This window comes from Corythoichthys intestinalis, chromosome 13 (assembly GCF_030265065.1).
Source record: "Corythoichthys intestinalis isolate RoL2023-P3 chromosome 13, ASM3026506v1, whole genome shotgun sequence".
Taxonomy (NCBI): Eukaryota; Metazoa; Chordata; class Actinopteri; order Syngnathiformes; family Syngnathidae; genus Corythoichthys; species Corythoichthys intestinalis.
This window is the reverse complement of record NC_080407.1, coordinates 18408099-18424683: the sequence shown is the minus strand read 5'-3', so window position 1 is coordinate 18424683 and position 16585 is coordinate 18408099. Positions and strand designations below refer to the sequence as shown.

The window sequence follows — 16585 nt, the reverse complement described above, 5'->3', positions numbered from 1 at the left end:
CACCTCCACTACATTGACATCTTTTTACATTTCTTACAGTGGCTGCTGCTAGCAGCCAAAAACTAATATTCCTCGTCTTCGAAGGGGGCCGAGTGGCATTTTTTTGGTATATGGAAAAATGGATTTGGCATGCAATTTTTTTTTTTTTTGCCGGGTGACTTTTTTGTACCGTATTTGCCCGAATATAAGATGGCCCTGATTATAAGACAACCCCCTCTTTTTCAAGACTCAAGTTTGAAAAAAATACTTTTTGAACACCAATTTTTATACAGAAAATAATTACGGTACATCTGAAACAAATGATTATAACAATATATTTGAGAGAAAAAGCATGTTATTTTGCCTCATTCAAATCTTAATATCTGAACATTTAAATATGTAAACAAAAGTGCAATCACATTCGTAAACGAATGGCTTCAGGTTTTTGAAATGTAAATAAACCATAAATTGTGATAAAACAACAAAATTGCAATAACTGCATTGGCCATCAAAGTGAAGTCTAACTAACTATAGTCTTGAAATCGCTTCAATGACATCTGGCGCCATCTAGCGTCGTACATGGCTATAACGTCTAGACCGCGACTATAAGACGACCCCCACTTTTTCAGTCTGATTTCAACGCAAAAAACACCGTCTTTTATTCGAGCCAATACAGTATGTGGGAAAATGGATTTTGGCATGTGGCATTTTTATTTGGTATGTGGCAGTTTTTTGGTATGTAGCAAAATTGATTTCGCCATGTGGCATTTTTTTTGCCATGTGGAAAAATTGATTTTGCCATGTGGCATTTTTTTTTTTTTTTTGGTATGTGGCATTTTTTTGCCATGTGGCAAAAGGGATTTTGCCATGTGGAAAATTTGATTTTGCCATGTGGCATTTTTTTTTTTTGTATGTGGCATTTTTTTGGTATGTGCCAAAATTGATTTTGCCATGTAGAATTTTTTTGGTATGTGGCAAAATGGATTTTGGAATGTGGCACGTACTTTTCTTTTTTTTTTTTTGGTATGTGGCAAAATTCATCTGTCATGTGGTATTTTTTGGTATGTGGCAAAATGGATTTTGCCATGGGGCATTTATTTTGGTATGTGGCAAGATGGATTTGATCCATGTGGCATTTTTTTTTTTTTTTTGTAAGTGGCTAAATGGATTTTGGCTTGTGGCATTTTCTTTTTTTTTTTTTTTTTTTTTTTTTTTTTTTTTTTTTTTGTATGTGGCAAAATTGATTTTGCTCTGGGGCATTTTTTCTGGTATTTAGCAAAATGGATTTGGCATGTGGCATTTTTTTTGGTATGTGGCAAAATGGATTTTGGCATGTGGCATTTGTTTTGGTATGTGGCAAAATGGATTTTGCCATGTGGCATTTATTTTGGTGTGTGGCAATTTTTTTGTAAGTGGCAAAATGGATTTTGGCATGTGGAATTTTCTTTTTCTTTTTTTTTTGGTATGTGGCAAACTTGATTTTGCTCTGGGGCATTTTTTTCTGGTATTTAGCTAAATGGATTTTGGCATGTGGCATTTTTTTGGTATGTGGCAAAATTCATCTGCCATGTGGTATTTTTTGGTATGTGGCTAAATGGATTTTGGCTTGTGGCATTTATTTTGGTATGTGGCAAAATGGATTTTGCCATGTGGCATTTATTTTGGTATTTGGCAAAATGGATTTGATCCATGTGGCATTTATTTATTTTTATTTTTTGTAAGTGGCAAAATGGATTTTGCTCAGGGGCATTTATTCTAGTATTCAGCAAAATTGATTTTGGCATGTGGCCTTTTTTTGGCATGTGGCATTTATTTTGGTATGTGGCTAAATGGATTTTGGCATGTGGCATTTATTTTGGTATGTGGCAAAATGGATTTTGCCATGTGGCATTTATTTTGGTATGTGGCAAAATGGATTTGATCCATGTGGCATTTATTTTGGTATGTGGCAAAATGGATTTGATCCATGTGGCTTTTTTTGTTGGGATGTGGCAAAATTGATTTTGCCATGTGGCTAAGCTAATACGTTTTTCAATGCGTTCGTTATTTAGTTTACAGGTATATTTAGCCGATTTTTTTTTTTTTTTTTGTGGGAATATGTTTGAACCATCAAGACATTAGTGGACTTTTGCTAAGCAAGTTAGCCAATTGTTCTTTTGTTGTACCTAGAGCCTCATCTATTTTTTTTACACCGTTTGAGGCTAAGCTCAAGAATTTTAATTTTCACATGGCTGAACTAGCTGCTCCCTGTTAAGACCAACATAAGCTAAGTTTTAGTGTGAGCTCATGTTTTTTTTCTGCATTTGTAATTTAGTTTGTCAATATATTTCGCCTTTTTTTGTGGGCATATGTGTTTCAACGATTCATTAAGCGCTTTGTAAAAAAAATAAATAAAAATAGCATTTTATAGCATTCAAGCTAGTGGACTTCTATTATGCAAGTAGGCCATTTGTTCTTTTATGTTACTTAGATCCTAATTTTTTTTTTTTTTTTCCATACCGTTTGAGGCTCAGCTCAGGTATTTTAATTCTTTATGTTCCTTATCTGATTACTCGATTCTTCAAACTAACTAGTTAATCGATTAATCGACTACTATTATAATCGATAGATGAATCCTTTAAAAGAAGCTTGACCTGGTGAGAATCTGCAGCGAATCGAATCCATCCGTCGTCCAGAGAGATGACAAACTGACCCTTGTGCATCTCCACGTTGATCGCCCCGCCCCCGAACAGCACCAAAGCGTACACGGACACCGTGCTGCAGTCCCGGATAAATACCCGACTGGTTTTCACCTTCTCCAGGTACACCAGGTAGGGGCTTGGGTACTTGCGAACCTTTTAACAGAGAGGTGACAAGCTCAAATCGGTGTAAATTTGCTTCCGAGTGGTTGTACTCACGTTGTAGTTAACCGATGAGGGATGAACTTGGACGCAACCGTCGCTCTTTGTCAGGAAGCGTAGCTCGCTGGTCTTGGGGAGCATCTTTACCGCTCCTTTGACGCTCATTTTGTAAACCCCTTGAGGTGCTAGCACCTTAAATGAAATATTAGAACTCCAAAGTGCCCCCAAAAATAATAATAATCCGGAAGCAAATATGTACCTGCACTACATTCGGATAGAGAGCGGCGCAAAGCATCGCAGACATTAGCTTGATGTTATCGGAGTTCAGGTTTGCCTAAAACAGAGTATTGGTTTTCGTAAAACGAGGCCTCGACTTAATAGAACGCCTGTCATACCTCGGGACCAGTAGCCTCGAAGACCCCGTCGGAGCCTTTGGACCCAAGTCGCTCGATGGCTCTCGACGTCAACCCCTCTTTGATGAAACCGATGTCGGACAGCAGCTCGGCAAACTGCCGCTTGACACAAGCGATTTCCTGCAGAACTCGTAAAGACAGGAAGTTTTCCCGGCAAAAAAAGGAGCCGGACTTGTGACCTGCCTTTTCGGCACTGCACCAACCCTAGACATTACAAAAACAAGACAAAAAAACACCTATGACACCCAGCGTACTAATATGAGGACATTAGATTTCTGCCACTGAGACCCATACATGTCATTTTCAGTGTTGTCAGTAATGCGTTACTGTAATCTGATTACTTTTTTCAGTAACGAGTAATCTAACGTGTTCATTTTTCTACACCAGTAATCTGATTAAAGTTAGTTTCCTTAGTGTCTCTGCGTTACTATTGTTTCATTGCCTCATAACGCATGTAGAATGAAGAATATTGTAGTCATGCACGAAGAGCATTTTGAATAGAAAATGCTAAAAGGTTCCCGGTACGTGTTTCCATGACAACCTCTTAGCCATTTCCTGTTTTGGTCTCTCGTCCCGTGTTGTGGGACTAAGGCGGGTGGACATTCGCGCCGAGTATTGAGCTGTTGCGAGGGAATGCTGATCTGTGGATATCCATGAAGGAAGGTGAGTATTTTTCCTTCATTCTGGAGGGTATCAGCAAAAGGTTGGACCCCATACATGCTTTGCCGTAGCAATGACGGGCAGTCATCGCTCCAAGTTGGCAAGCTTTGTTTACATCATGTGCGTGTTGCACATTCATGCCGTGAGGTGATGTATTCATTTAGCATCTGTGGGATGTGTTGTAAGTCCGACTGAGTGTAAAGTGCTTAGTTGCCGCCACGTTTTATTTTTCTGTAAATTATTGTTGGAATGGAAAGATAAGACACAAGATGGATATATACATCCAACATATGGTACATAAGTACTGTATTTTTTTATTATAACAAATCAACAAGATGGCATTACCATTATTAACATTGTTAAAGCGATCCATGGATAGAAAGACTTCTAGTTCTTAAAAGATAAATGTTAGTACAAGTTATAGAAATTTTATATTAAAACTAGGGGTGTCAAATGATTAAAATTTTTAATCGCGTTAATTACAGCTTAAAAATTAACTAATCGTAATTAATCGCAATTCAAACCATCTATAAAATATGCCATATTTTTCTGTAAATTATTGTTGGAATGGAACGATAAGACACAAGATGGATATATACATTCAACATATGGTACATAAGTACTGTATTTGTTTATTATAATAAATCAACAAGATGGCATTACCATTATTAACATTCTGTTAAAGCAATCCATGGATAGAAAGACTTCTAGTTCTTAAAAGATAAATGTTAGTACAAGTTATAGAAATTTTATATCAAAACCCCTCTTCATGTTTTCGTTTTAATTTGTAAAATTTTCAAATCAAAAAATAAACTAGTAGCCCGTTATTGTTGATGTCAATAATTACTTACACAATGCTCATGGGTGCTGAAGCCTATAAAATCAGTCGCACCCAAGCGTCAGCAGAGGGCGGCAAAACTCCGAAAATCACAACAAGTACACCTTTCACTGTGCTGTCATTTTAATCTGAGCGGGGCATTTGTGCGTTAATTGCGTCAAATATTTTAACGTGATTAATTTTAAAAATTAATTACCGCCCATTAATGCGATAATTTTGACAGCCCTAATTATAACCCCTCTTCATGTTTTCGCTTTAATAAAATTTTTAAAATTTTCAATCAAAAAATAAACTAGTAGACGTTATTGTTAATGTCAACAATTACTTACACAATGCTCATGGGTGCTGAAGCCTATAAAATCAGTCGCACCCAAGCGCCAGCAGAGGGCGGCAAAACTCCGAAAAACACAACAAGTACACCTTTCACTGTGCTGTCATTTTAATCTGAGCGGGTCATTTGTGCGTTAATTGCGTCAAATATTTTAACGTGATTAATTTAAAAAAATAATTACCGCCCGTTAACCCGATAATTTTGACAGCCCTATAATAAACAAATACAGTACTTATGTACCCTATGTTGAATGTATATATCAGTCTTGTGTCTTATCTTTACATTCCAACAATAATTTACAGAAAAATATGGCATATTTTATACACGGTTTGAATCGCGATTAATTACGATTAATTCATTTTTAAGCTGTAATTAACTCGATTAAAAATTTTAATCGTTTGACAGCCACAGCCCTAATTGAAAATATAAAAAAATGTTATGTTAGCAAAGGCAAATGGTAAAAAAAGCTCGGGTCTCAGCAGTTAATGATGCAAAAATCTTGATTCTCACAAGATCGGTACCTTGTACGCCTGGAGAAGGGCCAGATGGTCACTATTAGCCAGCGCAAATTCCAGTTTCTTCTCATTGGCTTGCTCACGTTTGTCCCACGGTGCCACCTTGACAGCAAATCGTCACGTGAATGCTCAAATCGCCGTTCAAACTCGGACGAGAGTTCTTACAAAAGGCGATTTAAAAGCAAGACTAGCAGCGATGGTCAGCGCTGGGTCGAGGCAGCGGAAAATGGCGCCGAACAGCATGAGCTTGGCCACGCGCACGTCCACGGGCAGGCGGGCTAGGTGGTAACCTAGCGGGGTTAGCTTCTCCTCGGCGGTCAGGGCGCCCAAGTCCCGCAGGCGCTGCTTGGCCGCGTCCAGGCTGCCGGCGACTGGCGGCTCGATGAGACGACGGAAGACCGACTCCAGGGTCTGTTCGGCGAACACGTCCAGGATCTTGATGCTGAAAACAGATGAAACAGTTTGACTTGAATGAAGTCATATCTGCCGACAGATGGAGGTACCGGAGGCAAAGCTGCTCCAGGGGAACTCTCTGGATCTCAGGAAGTTGTTGCTGGGCCAGCTGGTGTTGAAAGCAGTGGCTAGTAAAGAGGTGGAAGCACACCCCAGAGGCTACACGGCCTGCTCTGCCTTTTCTCTGAAGCGCGTTGGCCCGTGACACCCACGTATCCTCCAGGCTCTCCATGCTTTTGGAAGCGTCATACCTGAACAATGCATGCACGCGCTTGCTAAGACATCCACAATTAGCCTCGAGTGATCGATTCTCAGATGAAAATGGACCTTTTCTCCTTCAATTTGCCAGAGTCGATGACGAACACCACGTCGTCGATGGTGACGGAGGTCTCGGCGATGTTTGTGGAGATGATGATTTTCGTGACGCCTTCCGGAGGGCGGTTGAAGACTGCCTGCTGCTCCTCATTCGACAAAGTGGAGTGGAGCGGGTAGACAACACATCTGACGTTGACCACATACAACGCTAAGTAATGATATCGCCTCGGTTTATTCTATTAGACAATGAAGTCCGACCTGTCGCCACGCCTGTTGTTGAACCTTCTGTTCGACTGCAGCTGCTCGTACAGCATCTTAATCTCAGCGATGCCCGGGAGAAACACCAGTACGGCACCTGGAGCACACAAGAACCATCAGTGACGCTAAGAGCACGCAGTTTTTAAAACAACTGGAACAATATCTGAAGAAATAAGTACCACAAAACAAAATTTAAATGTTATTTACATCAGTAACGTCGCAACGAATGCTGGGAGGCATTAAGCACGTTGAATGACAAGAATGTTGACACTAGGAAGCAGCAGAGGTTGTCTGTCTCTCCCAAGGGAATGTTGGTTTGAATTATTTTATTTCTTTTATATTTTTTGATATCGTATTATGTAGGGCTGCAGCTATCGATTATTTTAGAAGTCGATTATCCAAGACACTAGTTAGTTCAAATAATCGAATTGGGAACATAGAAAATTAAAATACCTGAGCTAAGCCTCAAAGGGTATAAAAAAATATATAAATAAGGATTGAAGTACAACAAAAGAACAATTGCCATGCCAAAATGAATTTTGCCAAATAGCAGAAAAAATGCCACGTGACGTAATAAATTTCGCCCCATACCAAAAAAAAAAAAAAAAACGCCAGATGGCAAAATTCATTTTGCCACATACCAGAAAAAATGACACATGGCAAAATCAATTTTGCCAAATATCAGAAAAAATGCCACATGCTAAAATCCATTTTGCCACGTACAAAAAAAAAAATGCCAAAAATGCCATATTTGCCATATACCAAAAAAATGCCACATGGCAAAAAAAAAAAAAGCCACATACCAAAAAAATGCCACATGGCAAAATCCATTTTGCCACATATAAAAAAAATGCCACATGGCAAAATCCATTTTGCCAAATACCCAAAAAAATGCCACATGGCACAATCAATTGTACAAAATACCAGAAAAAACGCCACATGGCAAAATCTATTTTACAAAATACCAGAAAAAAATGTCAGATGGCAAAATCCATTTTGCCGAACACCAGAAAAAAAGGCCACATGGCAAAATCCATTTTGCCACATATTATAAAAATGCCACATGGCAAAATCCATTTTGCTAAATACCAGAAAAAATGCCACTTGGCAGAATGAATTTTGTCACATACCCAATAAATGCCACATGCCAAAATTCATTTTGCCAAATACCAGAAAAATGCCACATACCAAAAAAAATGCCACATTGCAAAATAAATTTCGCCACATACCAAAAAAATGCTACATGTCAAAATCCATTTTGCCAAATACCCAAAAAAATGTCACATGGCACAATCAATTTTACAAAATACCAGAAAAAATGCCACATGGCAAAATCAATTTTACAAAATACCAGAAAAAAATGTCAGACGGCAAAATCCATTTTGCCGAACACCAGAAAAAAATGCCACATGGCAAAATTTATTTTGCCACATATTATAAAAATGCCACATGGCAAAATCCATTTTGCTGAATACCAGAAAAAATGCCACTTGGCAGAATGAATTTTGTCACATACCCAATAAATGCCACATGCCAAAATTCATTTTGCCAAATACCAGAAAAAATGCTACATACTAAAAAAATGCCACATTGCAAAATAAATTTCGCCACATACCAAAAAAATGCCAGATGGCAAAATCCATTTTGCCAAATACCAGAAAAAATGCCACATGCTAAAATCCATTTTGCCACATACCCAAAAAAAAGCCACATGCAAAAATTTATTTTTCCACATTCCCAAAAAAATGCTACATGCCAAAATGCATTTTTCCACATTCCAAAAAAATGCTACATGGCAAAATCCATTTTACCAAATACCAGAAAAAAATGCAACATGGCAAAATCCATTTTGCCAAATACCAGGAAAAAAATGCCACATGGCAAAATCCATTTTACCACATACCAGGAAAAAAAATCCCACATGGCAAAATCCATTTTACCACATACCAAAAAAAAATGTCACATGGCAAAATATATTTTGCCACATACCAGAAAAAAATGCCACATGGCAAAATCAATTTTGCCAAATACCAGAAAAAATGCCACATGGAAAAATTAATTTTGTCACACACCCCAAAAAAATGCCACATGGCAAAAAAAAAGCCACATGCCAAAATTAATATTTGAACATACAAAAAAATGCCACATGGCAAAAAAAAGTTCTGCATGGCAAAATCAATTTTGCCACATACCAAAAAAAGGCCACATGCCAAAATCCATTTTGCCACATGGCAAATTTTGCCAAATACCAAAAAAAAAAAGGCTCATGCTAAAATCCATTTTGCCACCAACCAAAAAAATGCCAAATGACAAAAATTAAAAAAAAAAAAAAAAAAAAAAACTAGATGAGGGTCTAAGTACAACAAAAGAACCACTGGCTAACTGACATAGCAAAAGTCCGCTAGCTTAAATGCTATAAAAGGCTAACATTTTTATTTTACAATGCTCGGAACAAATGGTTCAAACACATATTCCCACAGAAAAAAAATTAAAAATACAAATGCATTAAAAAACATTTACCTCAAACAAAATCTCTGCTTATGTTGGTCTTAACAGGGAGGAGCTGGATTCAGCCATGTGAAATGAGTTCCGTCCTATTCACTGTCGCCACTAAAGGGCAGTGTATCCACCCAAATCAATAAAACTAAATGCAAACTCTTTCAAAACAAACCATTACAGCGCCACTTGAATTCAACGAATACTCGAAGCAGCAAGATTTTAAATTGAATCTTTTTACAAATCGAATTACTCGAGTTAATCAATTAAGCGTCGCAGCACTAGTATCGTGAGATATCTGCGTCAATTCTAACTCGGGTTTCCTTGAACGCTTGGAGTTCAACGCCTTCGCCTTAAGTCAATTTCAGTGATTCCTACCTGGAGGATAGCTGTGATTACCATCCACAATCCACTCCAGCAGATTCTCGATCAGGTCAATGTTGATCTTGTCCAGGTCCATCGCAGCCATGGTCTTCAGCACAGATGCTTTACAATCTGCGCGGACGACAACAAAGATAATTTGCGGCCGCGCGAAGCCGTTTCAACATCGGCGATTCTCCTTCCCTGCTCACCTTTGAATCGAACCGTGAGTTCCTGCAGGCTGAGTTGTTGGTCGGGCACAGAGTCTTTGACAAAGTCCTTTTTGGTGAAAGACATGAAGTTCCACATGTCATCCCCTAACGTGTCCACAACGTCCTTTGGCGGCCCAACTCTTGCCTGACCACTCAAGGAGTTCGGCCGGCTCGACCGTATATAAGGGCTTCCGTCTTCGATCACGTAGCTGAAAATATTCGCAGAGATTCTGGCAAAGGTTCAACTTTGAACTACCTGAGCGTCTATTATAAAATAGGGCTGCAGCTATCGATTATTTTAGTAGTCAATTAATCGATGAACTAGTTAGTTTGAATAATCGAGTAATCGGATAAGGAACATAGAACATTAAAATACTTGAGCTGAGCCCTATAAAAAATATACAAATATTAAAAAATATAATATAATAAAAAAATAAAAAATAAATAAATGAGGATCCAAGTACAAGAAAAGAGCAATTGGCTCACTGACATAGCAAAAGTCACCTAGCTTAAATGCTATAAAATGCTAACGTTTACAATGCACTTGGCAAATGGTTCAAACACATATTCCCACAAAAAAGGCTAAATTTTGCCACATACCAAGATTCATTGTGCCGCATACCAAAAAATGCCACATGGCAAAATCCATTTTGCCACATACCAAAAAAATGCCACATACCTCCAAAATATACCAAATGGCAAAATCAATTCTGCCACATACAAAATACCACATGGCAAAATCCATTTCGCCACATCCAAAATGCCACATGGAAAAATCCATTTCACCACTACAAAATGCCACATGGAGAAAAATTTTGCCACTTAAAAAAAATGCAACATGGCAAAAAAAAAACATCTGCATGCCAAAATCCATTTTGCCACATAACAAAAAAATGCCACGTAACTCCAAAAAAATACCACATGGCAAAATCAATTTTGCCACATAACGCAAAAAAAAAAAAAAAAAAAATACCACATGGCAAAATCCATTTTGCAACATACAAAATGCCACGAGGAAAAGCCATTTTACCACATATAAAAAATGATGCCACAACAACAACAAAAAATCCGGATGCCAAAATCCATTTTGCCACATAACAAAAAAATGCCACATGTCCCAAAAAAATGCCACATGCCAAAATCCATTTTGCCACATACTTAAAAAATGCTGCATGGCAAAACAATGTACAGCATACCAAAAAATACCACATGGCATAATCCATTTTGCCATCTACAAAAAAATACATGGCAAAATCAATTTTGCCACATGCCCCCCAAAAAATGACACAGGCCAAAATCCATTTTGCCACATACAAAAAAAAAAAAAAATCCGCATGCCAAAATCCATTTTGCCACATGCCAAAATCCATTTTGCCACATACTAATAAAAATGCCACATGCCAAAAAAAATCCGCAAGCCAAAATTATTGTGCTACATACCCAAAAAAATGCCACATGCCAAAATCCATTTTGCCACATACAAAAAAAAATGCCACATGACAAAAAAAAACATCTGCATGCCAAAATCCATTGTGCCACATACCAAAAAAATCCCACATGCCAAAATCCATTTTGCCACATACCAAAAAATGCAACATGTGAAAATCAATTTTGTCGCATCCCAAAAAAATGCCATAAGCCCCCCCCAAAAAAAATGCCACATGCCAAATTCCATTTTGCCACATACAAAGAAAGAAAAAAAAAAGCCACATGGCGAAAAAAAAATTCCACATGCCAAAATCCATTTTGCCACATACCAAAATCCATTTTGCCACTTACCAAAAAATGCAACATGGGAAAATCAATTTTGTCACATACCCAAAAAAACGCCATAAGGCCCCCCCAAAAAATGCCACATGCCAAAATTAATTTTGCCACATACAACAAAATGCCCAATAGCAAAAAAAAAAAAAATTCTGCATGCCAAAATCCATTTTGCCACAAACAAAAAAAAATGCTGCATGTCGAAAAAAAAATCCCACATGCCAAAATCCATTGTGCCACATACCAAAAAATGTGACATGTCAAAATCCATTGTGCCACATACAAAAAAAAAATGCCCCATGGCGAAAAAAAATTCCCACATGCCAAAATCCATTGTGCCACATACCAAAAAATGCAACATACGAAAATCAATTTTGTCACATGCCAAAAAAATGCCATAAGCCGGACGCCCCGATAAAAAATGCCAAATGCCAAATTCCATTTTGCCACATACAAAAAGAAAATGCCACATGGCGAAAAAAAAAAATTCCGCATGCCAAAATCCATTGTGCCACATACCAAAAAAAATGGCACATCCCAAAATTCATTTTGCCACATACTAAAAAATGCAACATTGAAAATCAATTTTGTCACATACCAAAAAAAATGCCATAAGCCCCCCCCCCCAAAAATGCCACATGCCAAATTCCATTTTGCCACATACAAAAATACCATATGCCACATACCAAATGCCACATACACATTCCCAAAAAAATCCCGCATGCCAAAATCCATTGTGCCACATACCAAAAAAATGCCACATGCCAAAATCCATTTTGCAACATATCAAAAAATGCAACATGGGAAAATCAATTTTGTCACATACCAAAAAATGCCATAACCCCTTCCCCCACACACAAAATAAAATGCCACATGCCAAAATCCTTTTTGCCACATAGAAAAAAAAAAATGCCACATGGCAAAAAAAAAAAAAAAAAATCCGCAAGCCAAAATCCTTTGTGCCACATACCAAAAAAATGCCACATGGCAAAATCCATTTTGCCACATACCTAGACAAAATGCCACATGGCAAAATCAATTTTGCCACATACCAAAACAAAATGCCAAATGACAAAAATAAAAAAATAAATGATCTAAGTAAAAAGAACCATTGGCTAACTTACAGAGCAAAAGTCCACTAGCTTAAATGCTATAAAATGCTAACATTTTTTTTTTGCTCTTAACAAATGCTCCAAACACATTTTCCCACAAAAAACGGCTATATATACAAATAAATTAAATTACGAATGCATTGAAAAAACATTAGCACAAACAAAAACTTAACTTGTTGCTCTTAAAAGGGAGCATCTGGACTCAGCCATGTGAAATGAGTTACATCATATGCAATGTCGCCACTAGAGCGCAGTGTATCCACCCAAATCAATTAAACTACCGTAATTTCCGGACTACAAGCCGCTACTTTTTTCTCTCATTTTGGGTCCTGCGGTGTGTGCAATGATGCGGCCAATTTGTGTATTTTTCTGACGGCCGCCAGGGGCGCTCGAGCATGGAATGTGGGAGTGAGACACGTGGAATATATGTGTCGAGGAAGACGCTAGTTTGCACTACTACCGGTAGTTTAACTTTGTACATTGTGCATGAATAGAGGTGGCGAACCCTCGTCTTTGTGCATGAGTAGAATTGGCAGACCTGCATCATGGAAAATGCTAGAAGAAATTAAATTGGCCATCCGAGTTGTATGGGATGCTTTGATGACGATCGGCGAGAGATCGTTTGCCAAGACTCGCCGAATGCGAAGAGCAGCTTTGGGGGAGCTTAGCATCGTGAAGCGCTGTGAAAGAGTCCGCCATCACCAGTGGGCTTTGAGGGGCCAATCTGCTGCGAGGAGGACGGCACAAGCTGGAAGTGAATATGCCTCATTATGGGAGACATTGAAGGCGACGCGGAGGACAGACTGAGTAGGTGCGTGCGTGGCGAAGTGCATCTGAGCGTCTTCATATCCGACACTGAGGGTGAAGACTTTCATGGTTTGAATGCACAGGAAGAAGATGAAGATTGCTAACAAAGACTTTTATGTTTTTATTAACCAGCACAATTAGTGCTGCACCGCCATGCTGATGCTATGCAACTTCCGTGCAAGTTAAGGTGTGTTATTAAACGTTTGAAAACTGTATTTCTTTGTCAATGTATCATTTTACTAAGTGGGCACACGCGGCTTATAGGCAGGAGAGGCTTATGTATGTACAAAATGGTTTTTCCTTTAAAAATGTACTGGGTGAGGCTTGTAAATCAGGGGCGCCCAATAGTCCAGAAATTACGGTAAACGCAAACACTTTCAAAACAAACCATTACAACGCCACTTTAATTCAACGAGTACTCTGATCGATTTACTCGAGTTCATCTATTAATCGTTGCAGCACTATAATAAAAGATACTTGCCGAGTTAAGGAGATGACGTCTTCAAGGAAGAACTGCGTCACAGGGAAAGTGCGACCTAGACAGATTTCAAAATAATAAAACCTCCTGCTGAAGTCCATGTTACTTAAAATGCTGCTACTGAAAGATACCTTACCAGGGATGTGTATAGTCGGACAGTCGTAGAAATATTCAGAGAAGAGGTTAGCGTTCAGTGTAGCGCTCATTAGGATAACCTTTAAGTCAGGTCTCTGAAGAATCAGGTCTTTGAGGACCAACAGGAGGAAGTCACTGGAAAGCCAATGAAGGATTTAACTCGAAACATTTTATTCCAAGTTCTGTTGAGATAGCGTACCTCTCCTCCGTGCGTTCGTGCACTTCATCCACAATGACGTGGGTGACGCCTTGTAGATCCACGTCGGCCTCCAGTCTTCTCAGCAAAACTCCTGTGGTGCAGTAAAGCAGCCTGGTGGCAGAAGACTAAAAAAACACATCCCAAAATGGATATTTTTTCAATTTTTGACCGCCGAGAAGCGAATCAGCACGCACCCGGACGCTCTTCAAGCGGATCTGGTAGCCCACGGAGTTGCCGAGACTCTCCGCGCGTTCTTGAGCCACTCGCTCGGCCACCGACATGGCGGATATGCGGCGCGGCTGAGTGCAAACGATGTTGGCTACCTTATCCGCCGGGCCGCTTAAGGTAGCATCAAGGACGAATTGGGGGATTTGCGTGGTCTTGCCGCACCTTCAGGGAAGATGAGCATTCATTTTTGGATGCCGAGTTTGCCGACGCAGCTCTTTCTGTGGCTCACCCTGTCATGCCGCTGATGACCAACACTTGACAGTTGTTCAGCACATCCAGAATGTTGTCTCTTTCGTTCCAAGCCGGAAGCTTCGTCCTTTGCTCCAGCATTGACTTGAAGCGTTTGGAAGACTGCGGAGTTAAGTCATTAAGACTGTTAGACGTGTCTAGATTTGGGTGGATAAACTGCCCTCTAGTGGCGACAGTGAATATGACATAGCTCATTTCACATGGCTGAATCCAGCTGCTCCCTGTTAAGTCAAACATAAGTTTTTGTTTGAGCTAATGTTTTTTTAATGCATTCGTAATTTAGTTCATAGGTAGAAAAAAATAACAGCATTTTATAGCATTTAAGCTAGCGGACTTTTGCTATGTTAGTTATACTAGTAGATCCTCATCTATTTTTTTCAAACCATTTGAGGCTAAGCTCAAGTATTATCATTTTCACATGGCTGAGACTAGCTGCTCCCTGTTAAGACCAACATAAGTTAAGTATTTGTTTGAGCTAATATGTTTTTTTTTTCATGCATTGGTAATTTAGTTTGTCGGTATATTTAGTTGTTTTTTGTGGGACTGTGTTTGAATGATTTGTGAAAAGCTTTGTATAAAAATAAATAAATAAATAAGTATTTTATAGCATTTAAGCTAGTAAGCTTTTGCTATGCGTGTTAGCCAATTGTTCTTCTGTTGTACTTGGATCCTCATCTATTTATTTTTTTGATACCATGTGAGACTAAGCTCAAGCATTTTCATTTTCACATAGCTGAAACTAGCTGCTCCCTGTTAAGACCAACATAAGATTTGAACGATGTGTGAAGAGCATTGTAAAAAAAAAAAAAAAAAAAAAACATTTTATAGCATTTACGCTAGCGGACTTTTGCTATGCAAGTTAGCCAATGGTTCTTTAGTTGTACTTAAATCAAAAAAATAAATGAGGATCTTTGACATTTTTTTGTTATGTGGCAAAATGGATTTTGCCATATGGCATTTTTTGGCATGTGGCATTTTTTGGGTTTGTGGCATTTTTTTGGTATATGGCAAAAAAGATTTTGCCATGTGGCATTTTTTGGGAAGTGGCAAAACAGATTTTGGCATGCGGAATTTTTTTTGCCATGTGCAATTTTTTTGTCATGTGGCATTTTTTTGGCATGTGGCATTTTTTGGTATATGGCAAAATATATTTTGCCATGTGGCTTTTTTTTGTATGTTGCAAAATGGATTTTACCATGTGGCATTTTTTGGGTATGTGGCATATTTTTGTATGTGGCGAAATGGATTTTGCCATGTGGCATTTTTTTGGGTATGTGGCATGTTTTTTTTTTTTTATGTGGAAAAATGGGTTTTACCATGTGGCATCTTTTGGTATGTGGCAAAAGGGATTTTGGCATGCGGATTTTTTTTTTGCCATGAAGCATTTCTTGTATGTGGCAAAATGGATTTTGCCATGTGGCATTTTCTGGTATATGGCAAAATGGGTATTGGCATCCGGATTTTTTTTTGCCATGTGGCATTTTTTTGTATGTGGCAAAATGGATTTTGGCATGTGGCATTTTTTTGGTACATGGCAAAATTTAGCCGTTTTTGTGGGAATATGTTTGAACCATTTAACAAGTGCATTGTAAAATAAAAAAGTTAGCATTCTATAGTATTTAAGCTAGCTGACTTTTGCTATGTAAGTTAGCCAATGTTTTTTTTGTTGTACTTAGATCCTCATTTATTCATTTTTTAAAACTGAGGCTCAGCTCGGGTATTTTACGTTTTTATGTTCCTTATCCGATTACTCGATTATTCGAACTAACTTGTTCAACGATTAATCGACTACTAAAATAATCGATAGCTGCAGCCGTAGTCTAAATGAACCCTTTCTCAAAACAATTGGCTGAAGTGGTTCAATGCCTCATGAGGCTTCATATCACTGTCACAAATTCATCGGCGAATGAATAAGTCATCAATTTACTCGACAACTATTTTGA

General features: G+C 38.4%; 1 protein-coding gene across 1 annotated transcript in view; it reads right to left on the bottom strand.

Annotated features, from left to right (window-relative positions):
- dhx57 (DEAH (Asp-Glu-Ala-Asp/His) box polypeptide 57) overlaps positions 1-16585 on the bottom strand; it is a 29369-nt gene that overhangs the window by 5490 nt on the left and 7294 nt on the right. Inside the window, exons 8-23 of the mRNA XM_057854409.1 lie at positions 14623-14744; positions 14360-14555; positions 14166-14290; positions 13968-14101; positions 13835-13889; positions 9671-9879; positions 9477-9593; positions 6603-6699; positions 6357-6530; positions 6080-6280; positions 5742-6018; positions 5583-5678; positions 3215-3436; positions 3079-3153; positions 2877-3011; positions 2613-2813 (exon numbers count right to left, since the gene is read on the bottom strand). Of these exons, the coding sequence (XP_057710392.1) occupies positions 2613-2813; positions 2877-3011; positions 3079-3153; positions 3215-3436; positions 5583-5678; positions 5742-6018; positions 6080-6280; positions 6357-6530; positions 6603-6699; positions 9477-9593; positions 9671-9879; positions 13835-13889; positions 13968-14101; positions 14166-14290; positions 14360-14555; positions 14623-14744 (2436 nt within the window). The remainder of the gene's footprint in view (positions 1-2612; positions 2814-2876; positions 3012-3078; positions 3154-3214; positions 3437-5582; positions 5679-5741; positions 6019-6079; positions 6281-6356; positions 6531-6602; positions 6700-9476; positions 9594-9670; positions 9880-13834; positions 13890-13967; positions 14102-14165; positions 14291-14359; positions 14556-14622; positions 14745-16585) is intronic.